This window comes from Drosophila ficusphila, unplaced genomic scaffold (assembly GCF_018152265.1).
Source record: "Drosophila ficusphila isolate 14025-0441.05 unplaced genomic scaffold, ASM1815226v1 contig_412, whole genome shotgun sequence".
In the NCBI taxonomy this organism is placed as follows: Eukaryota; Metazoa; Arthropoda; class Insecta; order Diptera; family Drosophilidae; genus Drosophila; species Drosophila ficusphila.
Genome location: NW_025064326.1, coordinates 2,957,923 through 2,975,529, shown reverse-complemented (window position 1 = coordinate 2,975,529; position 17,607 = coordinate 2,957,923). Strand labels below are relative to the sequence as shown.

The 17,607-nt window shown below is 45.0% G+C and overlaps 2 protein-coding genes across 2 annotated transcripts; one reads left to right on the top strand and one right to left on the bottom strand.

The window, feature by feature from the left end:
* Window positions 1-9,384: 9,384 nt before the first annotated feature.
* LOC108092435 (protein sly1 homolog) lies at window positions 9,385-11,849 on the bottom strand. Its single transcript, XM_017192016.2, has 5 exons — window positions 11,668-11,849; window positions 11,427-11,586; window positions 10,678-11,366; window positions 9,909-10,618; window positions 9,385-9,849 (listed from the first exon to the last, which is right to left on the bottom strand). The coding sequence occupies exons 1-5, from the start codon at window positions 11,693-11,695 to the stop codon at window positions 9,517-9,519; spliced, it is 1,920 nt and encodes a 639-aa protein (XP_017047505.1). The 5' UTR covers window positions 11,696-11,849; the 3' UTR covers window positions 9,385-9,516.
* A 214-nt stretch (window positions 11,850-12,063) lies between these two features.
* On the top strand, window positions 12,064-17,363 carry LOC108092436 (out at first protein). Its single transcript, XM_017192017.2, is given in 4 exon segments — window positions 12,064-12,546; window positions 14,184-14,297; window positions 14,368-14,686; window positions 14,957-17,363. Coding segments are annotated over 4 exon segments (1,449 nt in total). The 5' UTR covers window positions 12,064-12,282; the 3' UTR covers window positions 15,709-17,363.
* Window positions 17,364-17,607: the final 244 nt, after the last annotated feature.

Genomic DNA, 17,607 nt, shown 5'->3' with positions numbered 1-17,607 from the left:
GGAGACGACCGCAGAAATCTGCGAGCCATGTTCGTAATTTTGTATATAAATGAGATGCGGCCACCTAATGAGCCTGATTAACCAACCGGCCCGAAGTCCCCGAGATCCTCACGGGCGGTCCTCCAAAAACCGCTCCCCTCCGCAAAGAAACTTAAAAAAAAAAAAATCGAAAAAACAAGAATGGGTTGCGGTGTTTCATTTAACTGCTTTCATGCCACAGATCGCGTCGAATGGGACGCGTCCTTTTGACCTCGAGCTGGGTTTCTGCCATTCTGGGTTCTCAGCCCAGCAATCCGGGGATCTTCGGATCTTCGGATCTTCGGATCCCAGATCCACAGATCTTCGGATCTGGAGCTGCGACTTTATGATCTGACTCCGAGACGCTTTTAATTTGCATACGATGTGTCAATGATGTGGACGACGACAACGAAGACGGCGTCGCGTGTGGTTTTCCCTGCTGTCGCTGTCGCTGTGGTAATAAAAATCGGTTTTGCCTTAAATGCCATAAACAAAACGCCTGAACATTTTTGCTGACAGATGTCTTCATTGAAAAATATACATAGTCGGGCTGCTTCGGTTATCGGGTGGCGGGGATATGTTTTTAACATTTTTTTCTCCTTTTTTTTTGTGCTAAAAGATCGGGCATCCAGGGACGTTGTTTTGGGGTTTAGTCCCAGGCGTCAGGTGGCTTAAGCGTGAGAAAGTTTTGCAGGGCCTTTTTAGACGTTGTACTTGTTGTCTTTGCTGTCCTGAAATTGGGATTTTGGGATTGGAAGGGTACGTAGGAATAGTAGGGTAACAATTAGAGGCTTAAATTGTATTTTATTGAATTTAAAAATTATATTTTAAATACAACAACATTCTGTACAATTATTCTAGTCAACTCATTATTACTTATTGCTCCCTTAAGCTACTTTTGTGGATCAAAACAATCTCCACAAGTGGCTCATAATTTTTTTTGGCTGCCCTTAGTCATGTTTTGGCTATTTGGAGCTAACTGGCCTGACTCATGGCGGCGGAGACCCTCGTTCCCTCGTTTCCTCGACGGGTTCGCCACATAACTTAATCATAACTTTTTGGGTGGGCCCCGGTGCCCAAAACAATGCTGAATTGTTCTGGCTCGGCAAAAACACACACAGCTTGTGCTGAGGAAGAGGAATCCGGGGGGGATACACTTTGATTTCAATCTGAGGCTGGGGCAGCATAATAATATTGTATCATTGTATCGCAAGGAGCCGCAAAAGAGGAACGCATCGTCGTGATCGTGGGGGTTTTGTGCGATTGTGTGATTGTGGGTCCGTGGGCATGGGATTTTGGCCCATCATCATCTCCATCATCAATGGCAGCTGAGGGCCTACCGTACAAAAGGCTCGCTGTCTTCGGAGCCACAGCGCTCCTCCTGCCTTTTGGCCGTCGTTATTTGGGCCGTTCTTTGGCACGCTGAAAATTTTATGACTTCATTTGCCGACCACCAGGCGAGCGGAGCAGAAGCCCCCAAATAAAAAAGCGGGCAACACAGACCGAGATTGGCTCATAATAGGCCGCGTTCCTGCCTTTTGATGGCCTGTTTAGAGCTGGTCGCTTTTTCGGCGGTTCGCGGGCTGCAATACCCGGAATTTCGTGCAGAGCAAACACAATAGCCCAAAGGATTCTCTGAATTCTCTGATCAGCTTGCCGATTGGGTGGCAGCCACTCATTAACTAGCTCAAAAGAATTGCCCGCTTGATATGAAACCCCCGGGTTTTTAAAGCTGCAAATAGTGAGTTTGCTACTATTGCAGTTGCATGTTGATTGCTTCCTCCTCATAGAAGCTGAGATGTTCAGTAAATAAACAAGTATTTTACCTTCTTTATTTATAATCAAATTGTTGGATTAATCTAGTTTTTGAACGGATAAAAAGAATTTTTGTGGTATGTATATTGCCTTTACTCCCCAGATTTTCCTTGCTCAATAAAAACGACAAAAGGCATGCGAACTACGTATCGTTATCTGTAATTTATGCACTTGTACTTTGAATCACTTAGTTGCTCTTGTCCTGCTCCTTGATGATTTCCCCCTTCTCCTCTTGAATTTATCCCCCTGTCAGTGGCTCTTTGTTGTTGCTGTTGTCACACACAAACACACACAACACCGAGGGAGCGATTAAGGCGATACGATTGTGATCTTATCAACAATGCGCAACGATCAGCAGAGGGCACAACAACAATAACAAGAACAACACCATGGACAGGACACACAAGGAGTTGCAAGGGGTGGGGGAAAAGGATGAGGGGCAGGAGTTAAACGCAAACAAGTCACAAGTCCCCGGGTGCGTGCGTAGAACAGCTTTATAAATGTAAATTAGATCTCGTTTAGCATCGACTATGGGCCTCGTAAATAAATGCCAAATGACATCATTATCATCAATGCTTTGTTCGCTGCACACAGTGGACTCTGCTCCTGGTGGACAGTGGTGCGGAAATATGGGAGAATCTTTGGAATTTAAGATTTCATATTTTAAAGTATTGTGAGGTACGCAAAGAAATATTTAGAAATGGATATTAAATTAAGAATTGAATTATTTCAATTTGTTTCATAATTTAGGATACCTATTTTTATATATGTTTTAAGTGATAAGCTGATATATGAAACGCTTTCCACTTAATAGGTGTATTTAACCAGTGTGCCTTTGGCTGCCTCAATTCCGATATCGATCCCGATTTTATCCCCTTTCGGTTTGCTGTTGCTCCCGTTTCGAATGTCTCTGTTGCTCGTTATCTGTTTGTTGTTGCTGCCTTTGATGTTGTCGATGGCAGCGGTGATAAGGGGAGGGGATGGTGCAGGATCCCCTGACCAGGGGATATCCATAGGCCCGGACCCTTATCAGTGACGGGCGATCGGCTCTTGGCCGGTGATAATGACTTGTAAGTACAAAATGGCTTGTCAGGATTGCTGCTGCTGCTGTTGCTGTTGATGTTGCTGCTGTAGATGTTGCTGCTGCAGATGTTGCTGCTGTCCGCTGCGGATGCTGCGATTCTTTCGGCAATCTTGTGCTCCTCGCTGCACTTTTACAATTCTGCCTGCACATCACTTCAATTAATTTCGCTGCCTTAATTTGCGTTCTGTTCGCAGTTGGAAACTTCAGCGGCTGTTGTCGCCGGAGTCTTACAAGCAAATCGTGCTCGTCGGCGTCCGTTCGTCTATGCCAGCTTCATTATTTTTTCTCCGTTTGTTTTTTACTCGCGAGTCTCCTTTTTGTTTTTTTTTTTTTTTTTTTTTTTGTGGTAGCCTGCAAGCTTGTAAGCGGCAACTGCAGCAACATCATGAAAAATGCATTTTCAATGAGCGGCGATGCGAAGCCACATCCCATCGAGGCAGACTGTCTGTCTCTCCAGCCTCAACTCACTTAAAATTCTTGGGCCTTGTACGCCAACTGCGGCAGGAGCGGTGCTCGGTGGGCGCGGCAGGGGCGGTTGCACTTACAACCGACGACTGCGAACTTTTGTCAAGCACTGTAAAGTCGTTTTGGCCAGGCGGCGCTTGGGCCCTAAAAACAAAAGACGCTGATGGCAATGAGTGTGTGACCAGGATGCGAGAATTCTTTAGTAGAGTCTGCAATGCACAGTAAATATAAAGAGGGTTATTTTGGAATAAAAATAATTTATTATGATATTAAATTATGGTGCAATTACAAAAACTAAAACAGGATCTACTTACAAGGCAGCAACATTCATCAGTTAGGAGTACAGATGCAAAGGGTTTATAAACTATTTGTTTCCCCCAATTTTATTGTCCAGTGTAAATCGATGGTTAAGTTAATGACTCTCTATGCTGAACATGGTCAAGAGTTTGTTGCCAGTGGCTCCTCCTCGAAACTCGCCGGGTTGCGTATGCATTTTTCTCGGAAAAGCCGTCGCCCACATAATTTTCAATTTTCCCTCGGCTTAGTGACTCTCCGTTCTGGCCGTTTTGGCTGTTTGGCCGTTCTGACCACCGGATGTTGACGATTGCCGCTGCGGCGGCTTCTAATTGCCGTCAGAGGGGTCAGAGGGCACTCGAGGTGCCTTTCGCCGCAGACAGCTGCTGCTGTTACAGCGGCTGCGGCAGGGCAACAAATTTTCAGGCAATTAGTGAAAATGTTTCAATTTACAAAACATCCAAATGATAAGCGGGAAATTAGTAAATAAAGACATCAAAGCGCAGGGGAAGCGGCGCTAATGGCGCTAGGGAAAGAGGATCGGACAGGTGGACAGGGGATCGGATCGGATCCCAATAGAGAGGGGAATAGAGTGGCATGGAATGGAACCACGGATGCATGCAACAGGTGATTAATTATAAACACTGACAAAACATAAAAATAAAAAATTAACCACGAGCACAAATAGAGGAAAGCGGGAGGTTTCCCAGGGGAAAATTCGAGTGTGGGCAGTTGGAACAGGTTTATAACCCCCATTTCGAGGGTATGTGTGTGCCCATTAATCGCGGGTTAATTGCCTACAAAGCGGCAGCTAATTGCCCAAGTTGTTTCAGGAGTCATTGATGTAGGGAAAATGGAATTCCTCAAGACAAATTGATGGTGGAATAGGCTCATAAGCATTGTTTATCGTTATAGGTATTCATTTCACGAGTAAGTTAGAAGTTACCTATTGGAAGTTATCAAAACTTTTACTTAATCACTACTATTTGATTTATTTGATTAGATAATACAAAGAGGCCAAGTGGATCTTCCCCCTAAAGTAAGCAATCTCGAACCCCACAGCCTCTATAAACCGAAACCATTCTGTTCTGTAACCACATGTTAGTTCGACTTTATTATGCACGAGTCTAAAACAAACCACACGCAGAAATAAAACCATCAGAGCGAGAGCAGCAAAAACTACTTATGCTGGGAGCTGGGAGGACGGGAAGGGTGGATATGGGTTGGCCATAAGCCGAGTCCTCTTCGGTTCCCAAGCCACGCAGATGCTGCAGACGGAGCAAAAGGAGCAGACCGAGCAGAAGGCGCTCTTCTCCGGCAGACAAAGCGGTGCGTGTGCAATTGCCAACTCCAGCCAAAGAAGCGTCAGCCCAGGCCACCAAACTGGCCAGGATCCAGGGGTTCTGGAGGGGTGGAGCGGGGCGCTGGCCAAGATGGGACTTCGACTGGGGCTGTGCGGCATAAATTGCGCATAAAACATGGAAAATGAAGCGATAAACTTGAGATACGCGATCGTAAAACAAAGGCAACGTCGTCGTCTTCGTTGCTTTACCTCTCCAGTCTGACCCGAAGATTTAAAGAGCACTGAAACCAAATCACACTAAGATATTACAAATGATACAATAATTGAAAAGGAATTATTAACTAAACTTAAGAATTTTTCTTTATTTAGATTTAAAAATTGTTAAAAGGCATTCTACCAACTTAAAGTAAAATGTTTTCTTGTATTATTCGAGCTATTATAATTCCATTTGGCAAGCGTAAATGGACATAGTATTTCCCAAGTTTTTTTTTTAAATTTTGATCCTGTTTTTCCCAGTGCATACGGGGAGATCCCCTCCTCCGGTTCAGCATGTGGGGTAAGAGCCGACCATGTCCAGTGTATTTGTTTATGTTTGATGAAGCTGTTGGCTGCTGTTTGTTGGTGGCCATTAGGAGCGGTCCGGCCAACAAAAAAGCGCCCGAGGCCAGGATAATGAAGACCCAGAAAAGTGGGGATCCTCCCCGAGTCCCTTGCCACTCCCGTCCCTTTGGCCATTCCACAGCCGGTTACAATTTGCCTGCATTTATTTCGGTTTTGTTTTTGTTTTCGTTTTGTTTTAATGATCAACGGCCAAAGGGGGCGTGGCCATGTGGCCATATAGCCATGTGGCCATGTGATGCGTCACGCAATAAGATTTTTGTTTAAATCAATTTCTTGTTGCACATTCCCTGATGGCTTCAGGAAATGGCCCACAGCCATGCGGGCTCCTCATCTTTTATTATTATTTTATTTCACTCTTCGGCCTCCTTTTTGTTTGTTTTATTTAGCATGTTTTTGGTAGCCCGGCTAACAAGCCGCTAACAAGCCCACTCATACTCCTCCCAGGATGATCCATTCCACTCCGGCGGACTGCTCTTTTATTGCCGGCAAATATTTGGAACCTCTCCTTCAGCGTTTCGGCTCGTTTCTTCTTCGCCGAGGGGTGCTGTGTTATTATTTGGCTGATTAATTAACATGCCGCTCCCGATCGCCGAGTGGACCACCGAAGGCGGCGGTCCAACAAAAATGTTTGCAGTAGTAGCACCAACATGGAAGGCAACAACAATAGGACAAGCCAACAAAATGCTGACAAGGATAACAGGCTACTGGGACCGATACAACGGATGGGAATCCAGAAGGCTGGGCAAATCAAACAAAATTAAATTGTTGATTCCAAACAGTTTGGAATGCACTGCAAGTAAGGCGTAGAAATAGGATTTTAGGTAATATTTTAAAAGAGTATTTTCAAGTATTTCGTATCAGTAACCTATTGGAAATAAATCCCCAAGAAATTATTTTAAGGGGGGGGGTAAGGTTTTAAAAATTTTTTTTTTACATTTTTTTTTTTATTTTTTTTCTGAATGATTAATATGTCGAGAACATTGTGTAAAAAATTTGAGTCAATTAAAGTCAAACTAACGGAGTTACAGCGTTTTAAACAACCGTATGTGGGCGTATTTTCACGTATAAAAATACTTTGAATCGATTTTGCCGAAGACGTTATTTTGAAAGTCGGTGAACATCAGAACTCAAAATCTACTGAACCGATCCTTTTCAAATTTTTAACACAAATTCTCAACATAAATACGCAGGTAATCAGGAAGAGCTTTTTTTAATTTTTAATTTTTTTCTATTTTTAAAAAATAAATTAACAGCGATTTTCTAAGCTAAAATCGCACTTTTCACTTTCAAGTGCTCTTAAAAATAGACAAAAAATAAATTTTAAAAAAACTCTTCCTGATTACCTCGGGAAATTCATTATCTTTACAACGCATATCACATTTTATTTTTAAGATGATCCGTTAACGCCGTATGATGTTCACCGCAGAACAACTTTTTCTTTAGGCGCTTCGGAAGATTAACCGCCACAGGCTTATTTCTTAATATTTTTTAATAATTTTTTTTTTCTAATACTCTTCAAAAGTTAAACAATAACATGTAATTAAGCTCAATAAAATAAACTTACTCATTTTGCCGCAAAAAAAAATCAAACATGGCCCTTTTTTTGGCCTTTAAAACCTTACCCCCCCTTAAAAGCTCAAAATGCCTAGAGATATACAAATTTGATCCTGTTGTTTAGAGTTATGTTGTTATGTCACATTAGGATCTAAGAAAATTGACCATCTATTGAACTTTTAAACTGCCTTGGAATCACTTTTCTGTAATCCATCGGAATCATTCCATGTAAAGGGTCATAAAAGCAATGAAAAATGGCAAAAGTACGATTCTATCTTAGTATTTTCAAAATTAAACTTAGAATAATCCTAAACTAAGGGCTTATTGTATTGAAACGGCTATTACAGATCCCCGTATATCTACCCAGATCTCTGCAGAGTCCCCCTTCGAGGCATCGTCCATTCATTGGGTCCGAAGATCCGAAGCCCAAGCCAAAGCTCGCCTTCTCTGTCTCGCCGGCACTTCATTTTGTGGGATCGTCCGACCGCCTGACTGGCTGTTTGAGGCCGGCTCCTCGAATTTTGGAATTTGTTCTGCCTTGTTAAGAGTTGTTAAGATTATGATATATGTATGGGACGTCGGCGAGTGTGTGTCGGTGTGTGCTGGTGGAGATCGGGACCGGAGAGCCGGGCCGAGCCAACTGAGCCAACTGAACCAAGACGACGACAGCGGCAGCCATTATGATTCACAGCAGGAATGTGGGAAACGGCTGCCTGACCATTTTTTTCCTCGATTTTTGGGTCTCGACTGTGAGGAGCTCCATCTCCATCTCCTCGAAGACTCCGAGATCCACACACAGATACTCACGCACACGCGGACAGTTGCATTTACCACATAATCGATTCATGCATGTGGCAAGTTAAGAATTTCTTTCATGTTGCGTTTTCGTTGTTAGTTTCTGTAGTCGTTTTTCCCTCTCATTTTTTCTTTATGATTTGTTTGAGCCGCATCTTTTCGGACCACCCGTGAAATCACTTTGGGTTACCAGTTACCAGTTTCTGGCTGGGAGTCCGACTTCTCTTTTCCCCTGCTGTATTTTTGTCTGTTTTCCTTTTTGTATTTTTTGTATTTTTGGGTCTTGGGCTTTTGTTAAATTGCTCTTGTTTATGTTAACATTTAAATTGTGGCCACGGGTAGTCTGGATAGTAACCCAACCCCGGCTGCCCAACCAAAACCAATATTTAAACTCAACGCTCCATGAATAATCATCGTCATCGTCAGCGTCATCATCTCTTCTGCGGCCTTTCAGCGGGGCCATCAATTCTGATTTACCAAAAGTGTTAATTAGCCCACGGATCGGTTTTTTCTCCTCCATATTTTTCTCATTTTTTCGGATTTGTTTGCCCTCCAATCTCGGGAAACTACTCACAGTGGGCACTTTGGAATCTGCTGGAAATTCTTTAATCTGAGCTTTATCAAGTGGAAAATTTAAGGGAATTTATTGAGCCTGATCACTCGATTTTCTGGTTTTTTGATTTGTTTTCTTTGATAACAACAGTTTAGTCCATCTTTAAGACTCGGGAAATGCCTAAAATATTTTATATACTTGCGTTTTTATTTTTGCCACAGAAGGGAATGGAAATCTTAAACACAGCTCTAGAATTTATTACAAGCAGAGGATTGCCTTGATATCGGCAAAAAGCTCAACTCTATAGGTTCCGTGGGTAATTTAACGCTCCTCTTTGATTGACTTGCCTGCCTGCCCGTCTCCCAAAGAAGCGACATTCAATCAGTGCTGCAGTGATTCGAAAAAACCCGCTGAGTGCTCCAGTGCTCTGGTGCTCCGGCATCGACTGTCCATTCATAGTTGGCCAGGGATAGTGCTAATTGCTGGGTTCTGTCCCTGCCAGCTTCTGCGCCTGTCCCCAAGTGCCGCGCATAGTTGTCGCCCCATAATTGTGGCACTGCCGCCGAAGGCATCGTGCATCAGGCATCGGGAATCGAGAGTTGGGACGGGGCCATCATCGCCTCAGCCGTTGACTGGTTGTCTGTCAGCTGTCCATCAAAGCGTTGCCAAGTTGGTGTTAATGGGTGCCTAGAATGCGAGTGCCCCTTCCCGCCGCTAAACTCCCATTCCCATTCCATCGGCAGCAGCAACAGAAGCAGCAGCTCCCTGGGCTTGTTGTACACGAGGCTACGCATGTTTTTGCTTGTTGTCCTTCGGGGATTAAGCGTCAGGTTGGAGTAATTGCCGAGTGCTGAGTTCTCCCCTTGCGTTCGCCTGCTTCGCTTTTTTGCCTGGCATTTAATTTATTTTTGGATATGCTTAAAGTAAACGAAAGAAGCCACACAGACACACATGCACTTGCACCCAGAACCCGGTCCACTCCGCTCAGCAGCAATGGAATCGGAGCAGTCGCTCCTAACTCGTCGCCGTCGGCGACTGGATCTCGCTGCCCAAGGCAGACAGCTCCTTGAGGAACTGCCTCGCGTTGGTCAGCGTGGAAGCCCCGTAAATGATCCGCCGTTGCACATTGGACGTTTGCTTCTGTTTGATGAAGTCCACCAAATTCTGGTACTCGATGTAGTTGCCGCCGCCGACCATGAAGACCACGGCGTCCTGGAAGGGAGCCCGGTTCTTGGGCAGCACGTCGCCACCCTTGAGAAGCTTGGGATCCAGATACAGGTAGTCGTCCGTCTCCGCGTTGCTGCGGCATTCCATCACCTGCTCGGTGATCTTGGTAACAGGAAGATTCTGCAAGGGATTAAGATTATTAAAAGAAGCTGTTTGATTTAATAATACGCCATACGTACATGCCGCTTAACCACCAGATTCTTGACGCCCTCCATCACGAAGGAGCTGCCCTGCGAGACGAGCTTAGTGAACATGGACACAGTCTTGGTGCCGCCGCCCTCGTACTGAGTGGCCTGGCTGATGCCCGGCGAGCGGTTCATGATCCCCTTCCAGCGCTGCACGTACGCCAGAGCAGTCAGATCACAACCGGCCGCCTGCAGCGCCTCCTTGAGCCGCTCCTGCTCGGATTCGGGCAGCTGCTGGGCGCAGATGAAGTAGATGATGTACAGGCGCAGCTTGTCCTCCGCCTGGCCAAACTCTCCATCCCGCAGAAGATCCAACAGCGGCTTGTCCAGTGTCTGTTTCGACATGACCTTCTCCTCGATCTCAAAGTACGAATCCAGTCGTCGTGCCTTAATGAAATTCAGGATGGCGGTGGCGATCTTGGTGTGCATGTCGATCAGTCGCTTCTTCTCCATCAGCTGCGGCAGCGAATTGACGGCGTTTGTCAGCCGGGTGGTGGTGTCGTTGACCAGCGAGAAGGCAATGTCCGACTCGCCCTCAATGCCCATCGAGGTCTTCAGGCGCTTGATCTCCTCCTCGGAATTGCGGTAGGACTCCAGTTCCTCTTGGATGGCCTCGGCCACCGTGGGAAACGGACTGCCCTTGTGCGTCATCCAAAAGCGGTCGTTTCGGTCCAAATCGCACGCCTTGGGCTTCTTGCGGGCTCCTAAAAAGGGAATTTTACAATTATAGCTACTAGATAATGGTAGTGAACCATCAACTTGCCCGCACTCGCCGACTCATCCTCCACGTAGACCAGATTCAGTCCCAAGTCCAGAACGTCGTGAACTAGCGCCTGGTATGACCAGGTGTGATGCAGTGGAGTGGCTAGATCCATGTTCCTGTCCAGCAACAGCAGAACGGGTCGCTGGAAGCTGAACACTCCGCCGCCCGCCTGCGTGGCATCCATGTGGAACAGATTGGCACGCGCATCCCAGAGATTCTCGCGCAGCTTCTTCTCCAGCTTGCGGGCCACCATCTCGGCGGCACTGTTTCGCGGACAGCGGATGATGGGCACATTGCCCAGGGTCACGAACAAGGCGAAGAGCGAATCTACAATGGAGTCCATCAGGGCCTCCATCTCGTCATCCCGGGTGTTGGCTCGGTTGATGGCGTAGTAGGAGAGCTGCTCGCTTTGCTGGTGCTTCAGCACGAAGAAATCGTCTTCCAGGCTGATGAAGTTCACATACTGATCGTAGACACGATGGATGTTCGCTACGCAACCGGCGTGCAAGGCGGCAGCGGCCAGATTCTCGATTTTACTGCGCGTAATAGGAGCCAGGAAGTTCAGGTGGTACACATCGTATAGTCCGTTTGAGAAGTCCTGCTGAATCCTGTCCAGATTCTCGTCGGTGGGCAGGCAAAAGTATATTGCCGGCACGTCCGGAATGGAGTCGCGATCGGAGTGGAGTTGTCTGCAGTGGTAAAGAATATTTATATAGATTCCTGGAGCAGGCGAATCCTCGCCAACTTACACATGCAGGGTCACGCCCAATTCGCGCAGCTCCTTGATGGAAATAATTGGCGAAATAATGTCCTGGCCCACGCGATCGTAGATCAGGATCTTCCACACGGGCTCCGCAGCTAGGGCTTTTGGCTGCTGTGAGTTCAAATTAAGCATCTGCTTAATGGCATCTGAAAGTGATTTGTGGAAACGAAAAACTCATTAATTAAGATTTTCCTTTGGCAGGTGGCATTGTTTCTTTGGTTTCTCACTGATTTGGCGTTCCCGAAGGGTCAGCATTGCGGTTGTTGTGTGGCGGCCGTCTATAAAGGTCGAATTTAATGGATCTTTAAGAAACTATCACCCTTTTAGTGGTTAAAAAACATAGTTTTACAAAAAACAACACGTCACAAGCGACTGTGGGGCAAGCGTTTTGGTCAATTTTAGTGCATAGTAAGGCATCAGCTGTTAGAAGGAAGAGAACATAAGATGTGAAAATACCAATACAAGTGTTTAAATACTTCTGTTTGTTAAATAAAAATGCATTAATCATTTGTTAAGCTTGCTCTATTATTTTATTAGAAAAAAATTAATTAAGTTTTTGTAGTTTATAAAAATGAAGCTCATTGTTAATAAAATAAATTTTTATTTCATAATTTTATTGAATACATTCTGTGGTATTTTTGGTGTGGTATATTCATATTTGCAGGGCTGCAGTTGCATCAGGTGGGCAGCCCGATTGTGACACTCTCAGTCACACCTGTCAGCTGATTTCGAAAAGTCTCTTTTCCGTGAATTTTCCCCGTTTTCCGTCAGTTATTTTCATTTCTTCGACGCGAGCGGTTCGTACGGTTTTGTTTGAAATTTGTCGAGAGTGTCGCATCGAAATGATTTTTGAGGGGGAGAATCCGCAGCAGCGCTTCGCGGTCGCCGCCCAAGCGGTTCAGGAATCTCAGCTCCGCTGGCGTGTATCTCATCTACAGGCATTAAACGCGAAGAAAAAGCATCCTCGTCCCAGGTGCAGTGGTCGCGTCGTCAGCCGGAATCACTTCTTTAAGCACAGTCGCGGTTTCCTGTGGTTTCTGCTCGTCAATTTGCTCTCGGGCGTGAACCGCGTCAATTCCCAGTTGCTAATCAACGTTCAAAATCAGGTGCGGGTCAACAGAAAAAACTAACTCAAATCACTTAAATCGCATATAAGCAAAATACACCAACAAAAAACAATGACGCTAGCAGCGCTGCCCATCTGATTTTCGAACATCTTATTTCGAAAATGAGCGCCAAAAGAAAACAATTCAAAACCCGAGAGAGTAAAGAGCGAAAAAGTGGTGTTTGCTAAAGCAAAATAAACAATTCGGTTGACTAAAAAGTTTTAAAGTGAAGAAAACATTGATGCAACTATATATAGTACTAATATTATAAAATCCAATAAAGTTTTAAAAATTGAAAATATAACTTTCACAAATGCAAAAGTCTTAGATAAAAGTACAAAATTCATTGCTTTTGACAAATTATAGTTTGGATAAATTGCTGTTCCACTAGCCAATTATTTCCTATGGTCTCCTAATTGCTTGTTATTTAGAAAGACATTAATTGGAACTGTAAATAGTTCCAGTTCCAGTAATCTTGTCAAGTGCTCTTCATAATAATATCAAACGTTAAATAACAATATCATCAAACCGAAAGCAATGCAGTTTAATGTCATTAGTAGTTTTCCCTTTCGTGACGTTTCAGTTTTCGGCTTTAATATTAGTTGGCTTTGTTTGACTGGCTCAATATTGACACTCTGCTTTCGGCTTTTCCATAAATTTTAGATTAGTTGGCCAAAAACAGCGCTGTGCCTTTAATGAAAACTGACGGCAACAAAACTAGCTGCCTCTCGCTCTTTCGCCCCTGCTATCTCGCTCGTTCGCACGGGGGCCATACATATTTGTTTACATGTGACATCCTTCATTGTTCTGCACTCTGTCCCTGGCCCCAAAATGTCCTGATGGCTCTCTTCCTTCGCTCCGATTTTCTGCCATCCTTTGCCCTTCTCTCTTCTCTGTGTTATTCTTTGTTTACATGCGCCTTTGTGCAAACACACGGAAAACCCAGCAGCAACCAGAAAAAAACAAACGAAATTGTAGGTGTTTTGGGGGCCGAAATTCCAATACCCTTCAGAGAAAAACTATTCGTGTTCAAATTTAAGAGAATCCAATATAAAGTGGGAATACCATGTGACTGGGTTTAAAGTTGTTTATTATTAAGAACATGAAGTTCTCTTCTTGTTAACATTAAATGGTATCATATAACCAGTAGTCTGATTAAGCAGATAAGAAAAAAGTTAAATTTTTCTGAACAAACCTTTACCCAAAAACCGCGTTACCCTAGGTGCCAGACCCAATAGCAACAGTAACCCACATCCAACGAATTTGCTCGTGTACACGCGTAAAGGGCAAATTCTGTTGTTGTTGAACTACATTTCGAGATGTTGTGGGATGACGAGTTGAGTTCGCCCCCATCCTGCCCTTCGCCAGAGCACATCTCATCTCCGTTTCGTTTCGTTCTCGCAGGGCCCTCGTGTTTTCTTTTGCTATTTTTCAACTCTCTTGACTCTAATTTGGTTCATGGCCGCCCAGCTTCAGGAGCTGTCATAGTTAATTTAAGTCCCGACAACACAAGGAACCCCTTGGCCTCAGCTCCTGACTGCCTTTGTGTCGTATTAATATTTTAGTTGGACGGGGATGCAGAGAAATGCCGAGAAAGTAATTTAACACTTGTTGCTCCCTAATCCGATTCTCCGCAGGGCGGCGAGGTGATCCAGGAGAGCATTACCTCCAACATTGGCGAGGACCTGATAACGCTGGAGTTCCAGAAAACGGACGGCACGCTCATCACCCAGGTCATCGACTTCCGCAATGTAAGTGCAGCAGCAGCACCCGAAGATCTGTGAAGGTATCTGGTATTCCAAACTGTACTCTCGCCCGCAGGAGGTTCAAATCCTCAAGGCCCTCGTCCTGGGCGAGGAGGAGCGCGGCCAGAGCCAGTACCAGGTGATGTGCTTCGCCACCAAGTTCAACAAGGGCGACTTCATCTCCTCGGCGGCGATGGCCAAGCTGCGCCAGAAGAATCCGCACACCATCCGCACTCCCGAGGAGGACAAGGGCCGGGAGACCTTCACCATGAGCAGCTGGGTGCAGCTGAACCGCTCCCTGCCCATCACCCGGCATCTGCAGGGCCTCTGCGCCGAGGCCATGGACGCCACCTACGTCCGGGATGTGGACCTCAAGGCTTGGGCGGAGCTGCCAGGTTAGTTATCCTTTGTTTCAAGGAGCCAACCCGCTCCATATGTTAAACAAACTCGATTATTCTGAATGAAACTTGAAAGCATCTGCAAGGTGCACACTCGTATTTTCAAACAGTAGTCGAGATAGATAAGATAAGTTCGAATATAATCTGAGAACAAAGGAAGGAAAACTTCCAGCAGCTCTAGTGAATTGTCCGCTGTGAAACTTTTTGTTTACGCTCTTGTTTCGTTTCGTTTCGATTTCGTTTGTTGTCTGTCGACGACTCCTGCAGGCTCCTCGATCTCCAGCCTGGAGGCGGCCACCGAGAAGTTCCCCGACACGCTATCCACGCGCTGCAACGAGGTGAGCAGCCTGTGGGCGCCCTGCCTGTGCAACCTGGAGACCTGCATCGGCTGGTATCCCTGCGGGCTGAAGTACTGCAAGGGCAAGGGGGCCGCCGGAGGGGATACGTCGGGCGCCCAGCAGCAGGCGCAGCCGACGAACTATCGGTGCGGCATCAAGACCTGCCGCAAGTGCACACAGTTCACCTATTATGTGCGGCAGAAACAACAGTGCCTCTGGGATGAATGACGACGCGGCGAGCTGCAGCTGATGCAGATGCGCTGCACCAGGCGGCGGAATGGGAGCGACGAGGGGGTAGTCACCTGCCCGGGAGAAACAAGAGCAGCAGCAGCAGCAGCAGGATCAGCGGGAGCAGGAGCTGCAGCTGGAAAGGATACAACGACAGCGGCAACAACGACAACCAACAAATTAAGGCAACTGCTCTTGTTGGTCCAGCAGCAGATGCCTTTTGCTCTGTGGAGTTTTCCGGTCCATCACATTTCCCAGCCCCACTCCCACTCCCACTCCCGTTCCCATTCGCATTCCCACTCCCAAGCCCAACATAAACCCCGACAGCAGCAGCATCAGCATCATTCTCAGGTTGCCCCCACTGCGCTTCGCCCCTCATCCTCATCACAATCATCATCATCATCATCCTCATCGTTGTCGTCGTCGTCCGCAATGGCCGCCATCGTTGCGTGATAATGAACGCTTGGAACACCCAACTTCCCCAATCCACTACACGTCCTCACGAAAAAAAACGAGTGTTGACACTTTTTCCGCTCACGATTCAAGATTCTGGACGATGTCGTTCGAATGCAGCCCAACGGGAGGAGCTTGAGCCACGGGAAAACACAGCAAAAAAGGAGTAAAGCGAAATAAATGTAAAAATGTGCTTCTGTATACTATGTATATATATGTATATTTAACGATGATTAGCTTTTAGCCAGCTTACGTTTTACGCTTATGCCGGATTTCGTTTTAGACCTAGGTTAGGTGTCCTTATTCAATTTAAGCCGGAGTGAGCACGTTTGGCACATTAATATCTAATCCTTTTCTCCCTTTTTAATCTCCTCCGTTTAAGTTCTTAGTTATGATTGATAAATATTTGAGTAATTCCAATATTTCACTTTACCTTTCCTACTTGCATAATACTCTTCAGCTTTATAAACCCTTCAAGGACTTGCTAACAATTTTTTATACGAGCTTTCCCTTCCTTCAGTCGCTTATTTACCTTGCCTAGTTCAATTCCAATTTGTTTACTTTGCCCGTTCACTTCACACTTTTCATCCACATTGTGTGCAGCAATTTCGTTTCAATTACCCTTTTAGAGCGTTTTATATTTCCTTTGTTTGCCTTTTCCTCCACTTCACTTTACCTTAACTGAAGCCTGATTAGATGTATTAAGAATGTTGGACACAGTATCACGTTCCGCGCTCTTTCCACTCGTGTTGCGTTGAGCTCAAGAATATTAAATAGGAATAGCAGTATAAATATAAATAAATTAAATGTGGCCTTAGCATATTTTATGAGCGGTAGAGAAGAGAAATTAATTGAACTAAGGAATTTGTCAGGCGGCAGCAGAACTCGTAATTAATTGTGCTCATAATAGTTGTAACCGAAGAACCACGCAGGAATACACATAATATATTGCCATTTGGGTGAGTGTGGGGAATCTACTAACCAAAACGACTGCCGCAGAAAAAGCTTTTCTATCTTTTCCACTCGAAAATGGCTGTTTGAGATACCCTTGTCCCGTTTCCTTCTTTCTAGTCTTTCTTCCACTAAATCTAATCTTTATAAACTAAACCGTAAACCGTAAACACGCCTGCCTTTTTGCCTTTGACTTGTAATCTTTTCCACTTTATATTCGAAACAATTGAAATACCTTACGATGAGAGAACCTTAAGCAACTTTAATGATACCAATAATAAACAATACCAAGAACAATAATCTATTGTATAAATTTCAAGAACCTAGTCTACTTAGAGTGTTAAAATGGCATATTTTCCTAAAAGCGTACTACAAACAAGTCAGAAAAAAGTCTTTAAACAGTTTCGACGACAAGAAAAACCAACGGTGATAATAATTTTTTCTACGATATAGAAAGGCAACTCCTTCGACTCTCTGTATAAAAATAAAAACGAAACGAAATTGATCAAGTGTATAAATTGATTAGTATTAATAAGCATTTAAGAGCGAAAGCAACTCGATGATCTGAATTGTGTAAAGAGCATTTGCCAATAATAAGCGATTAATCGACTAGTCCTAACAAATAATTGAAATTAATAATTAGTCTTAAAACAAATGCTGACAAATTCTACGTTTTATAAAAAAGCAATAATGAAAACACTAAAGCGGACTTTTACTGTGAACGGAACTCCCATTTCAGGCTTATTTGCATCGACTCCGCTTCGCCGGGAGTGCCAAGTTTATTAATGCATTTCTCCTAATCATTGAAGAGCTCCAGGAGTAGCCGCCGACCCCTCGATGCATTAAAATGCCCGGCATGCTGTGCGTTCTGTGTTTGCCGAGCTCCGCCAGGACCTGATCCTTCCTCGGGCTGCTTGAGCCCCGCATCCTGTCTGCACTGCAGGCTGC

Bases quoted from the DNA above. Each gene is read 5' to 3' on its own strand.
- LOC108092435 (XM_017192016.2), bottom strand. From the start codon at position 11,695: ATGCTGACCCTTCGGGAACGCCAAATCA. The intron at 11,367-11,426 runs GTAAGTTGGCGA...TTACCACTGCAG, and splicing joins TTGGGCGTGACCCTGCATGT to ACAACTCCACTCCGATCGCG. The intron at 10,619-10,677 runs GCAAGTTGATGG...TTCCCTTTTTAG, and splicing joins GGATGAGTCGGCGAGTGCGG to GAGCCCGCAAGAAGCCCAAG.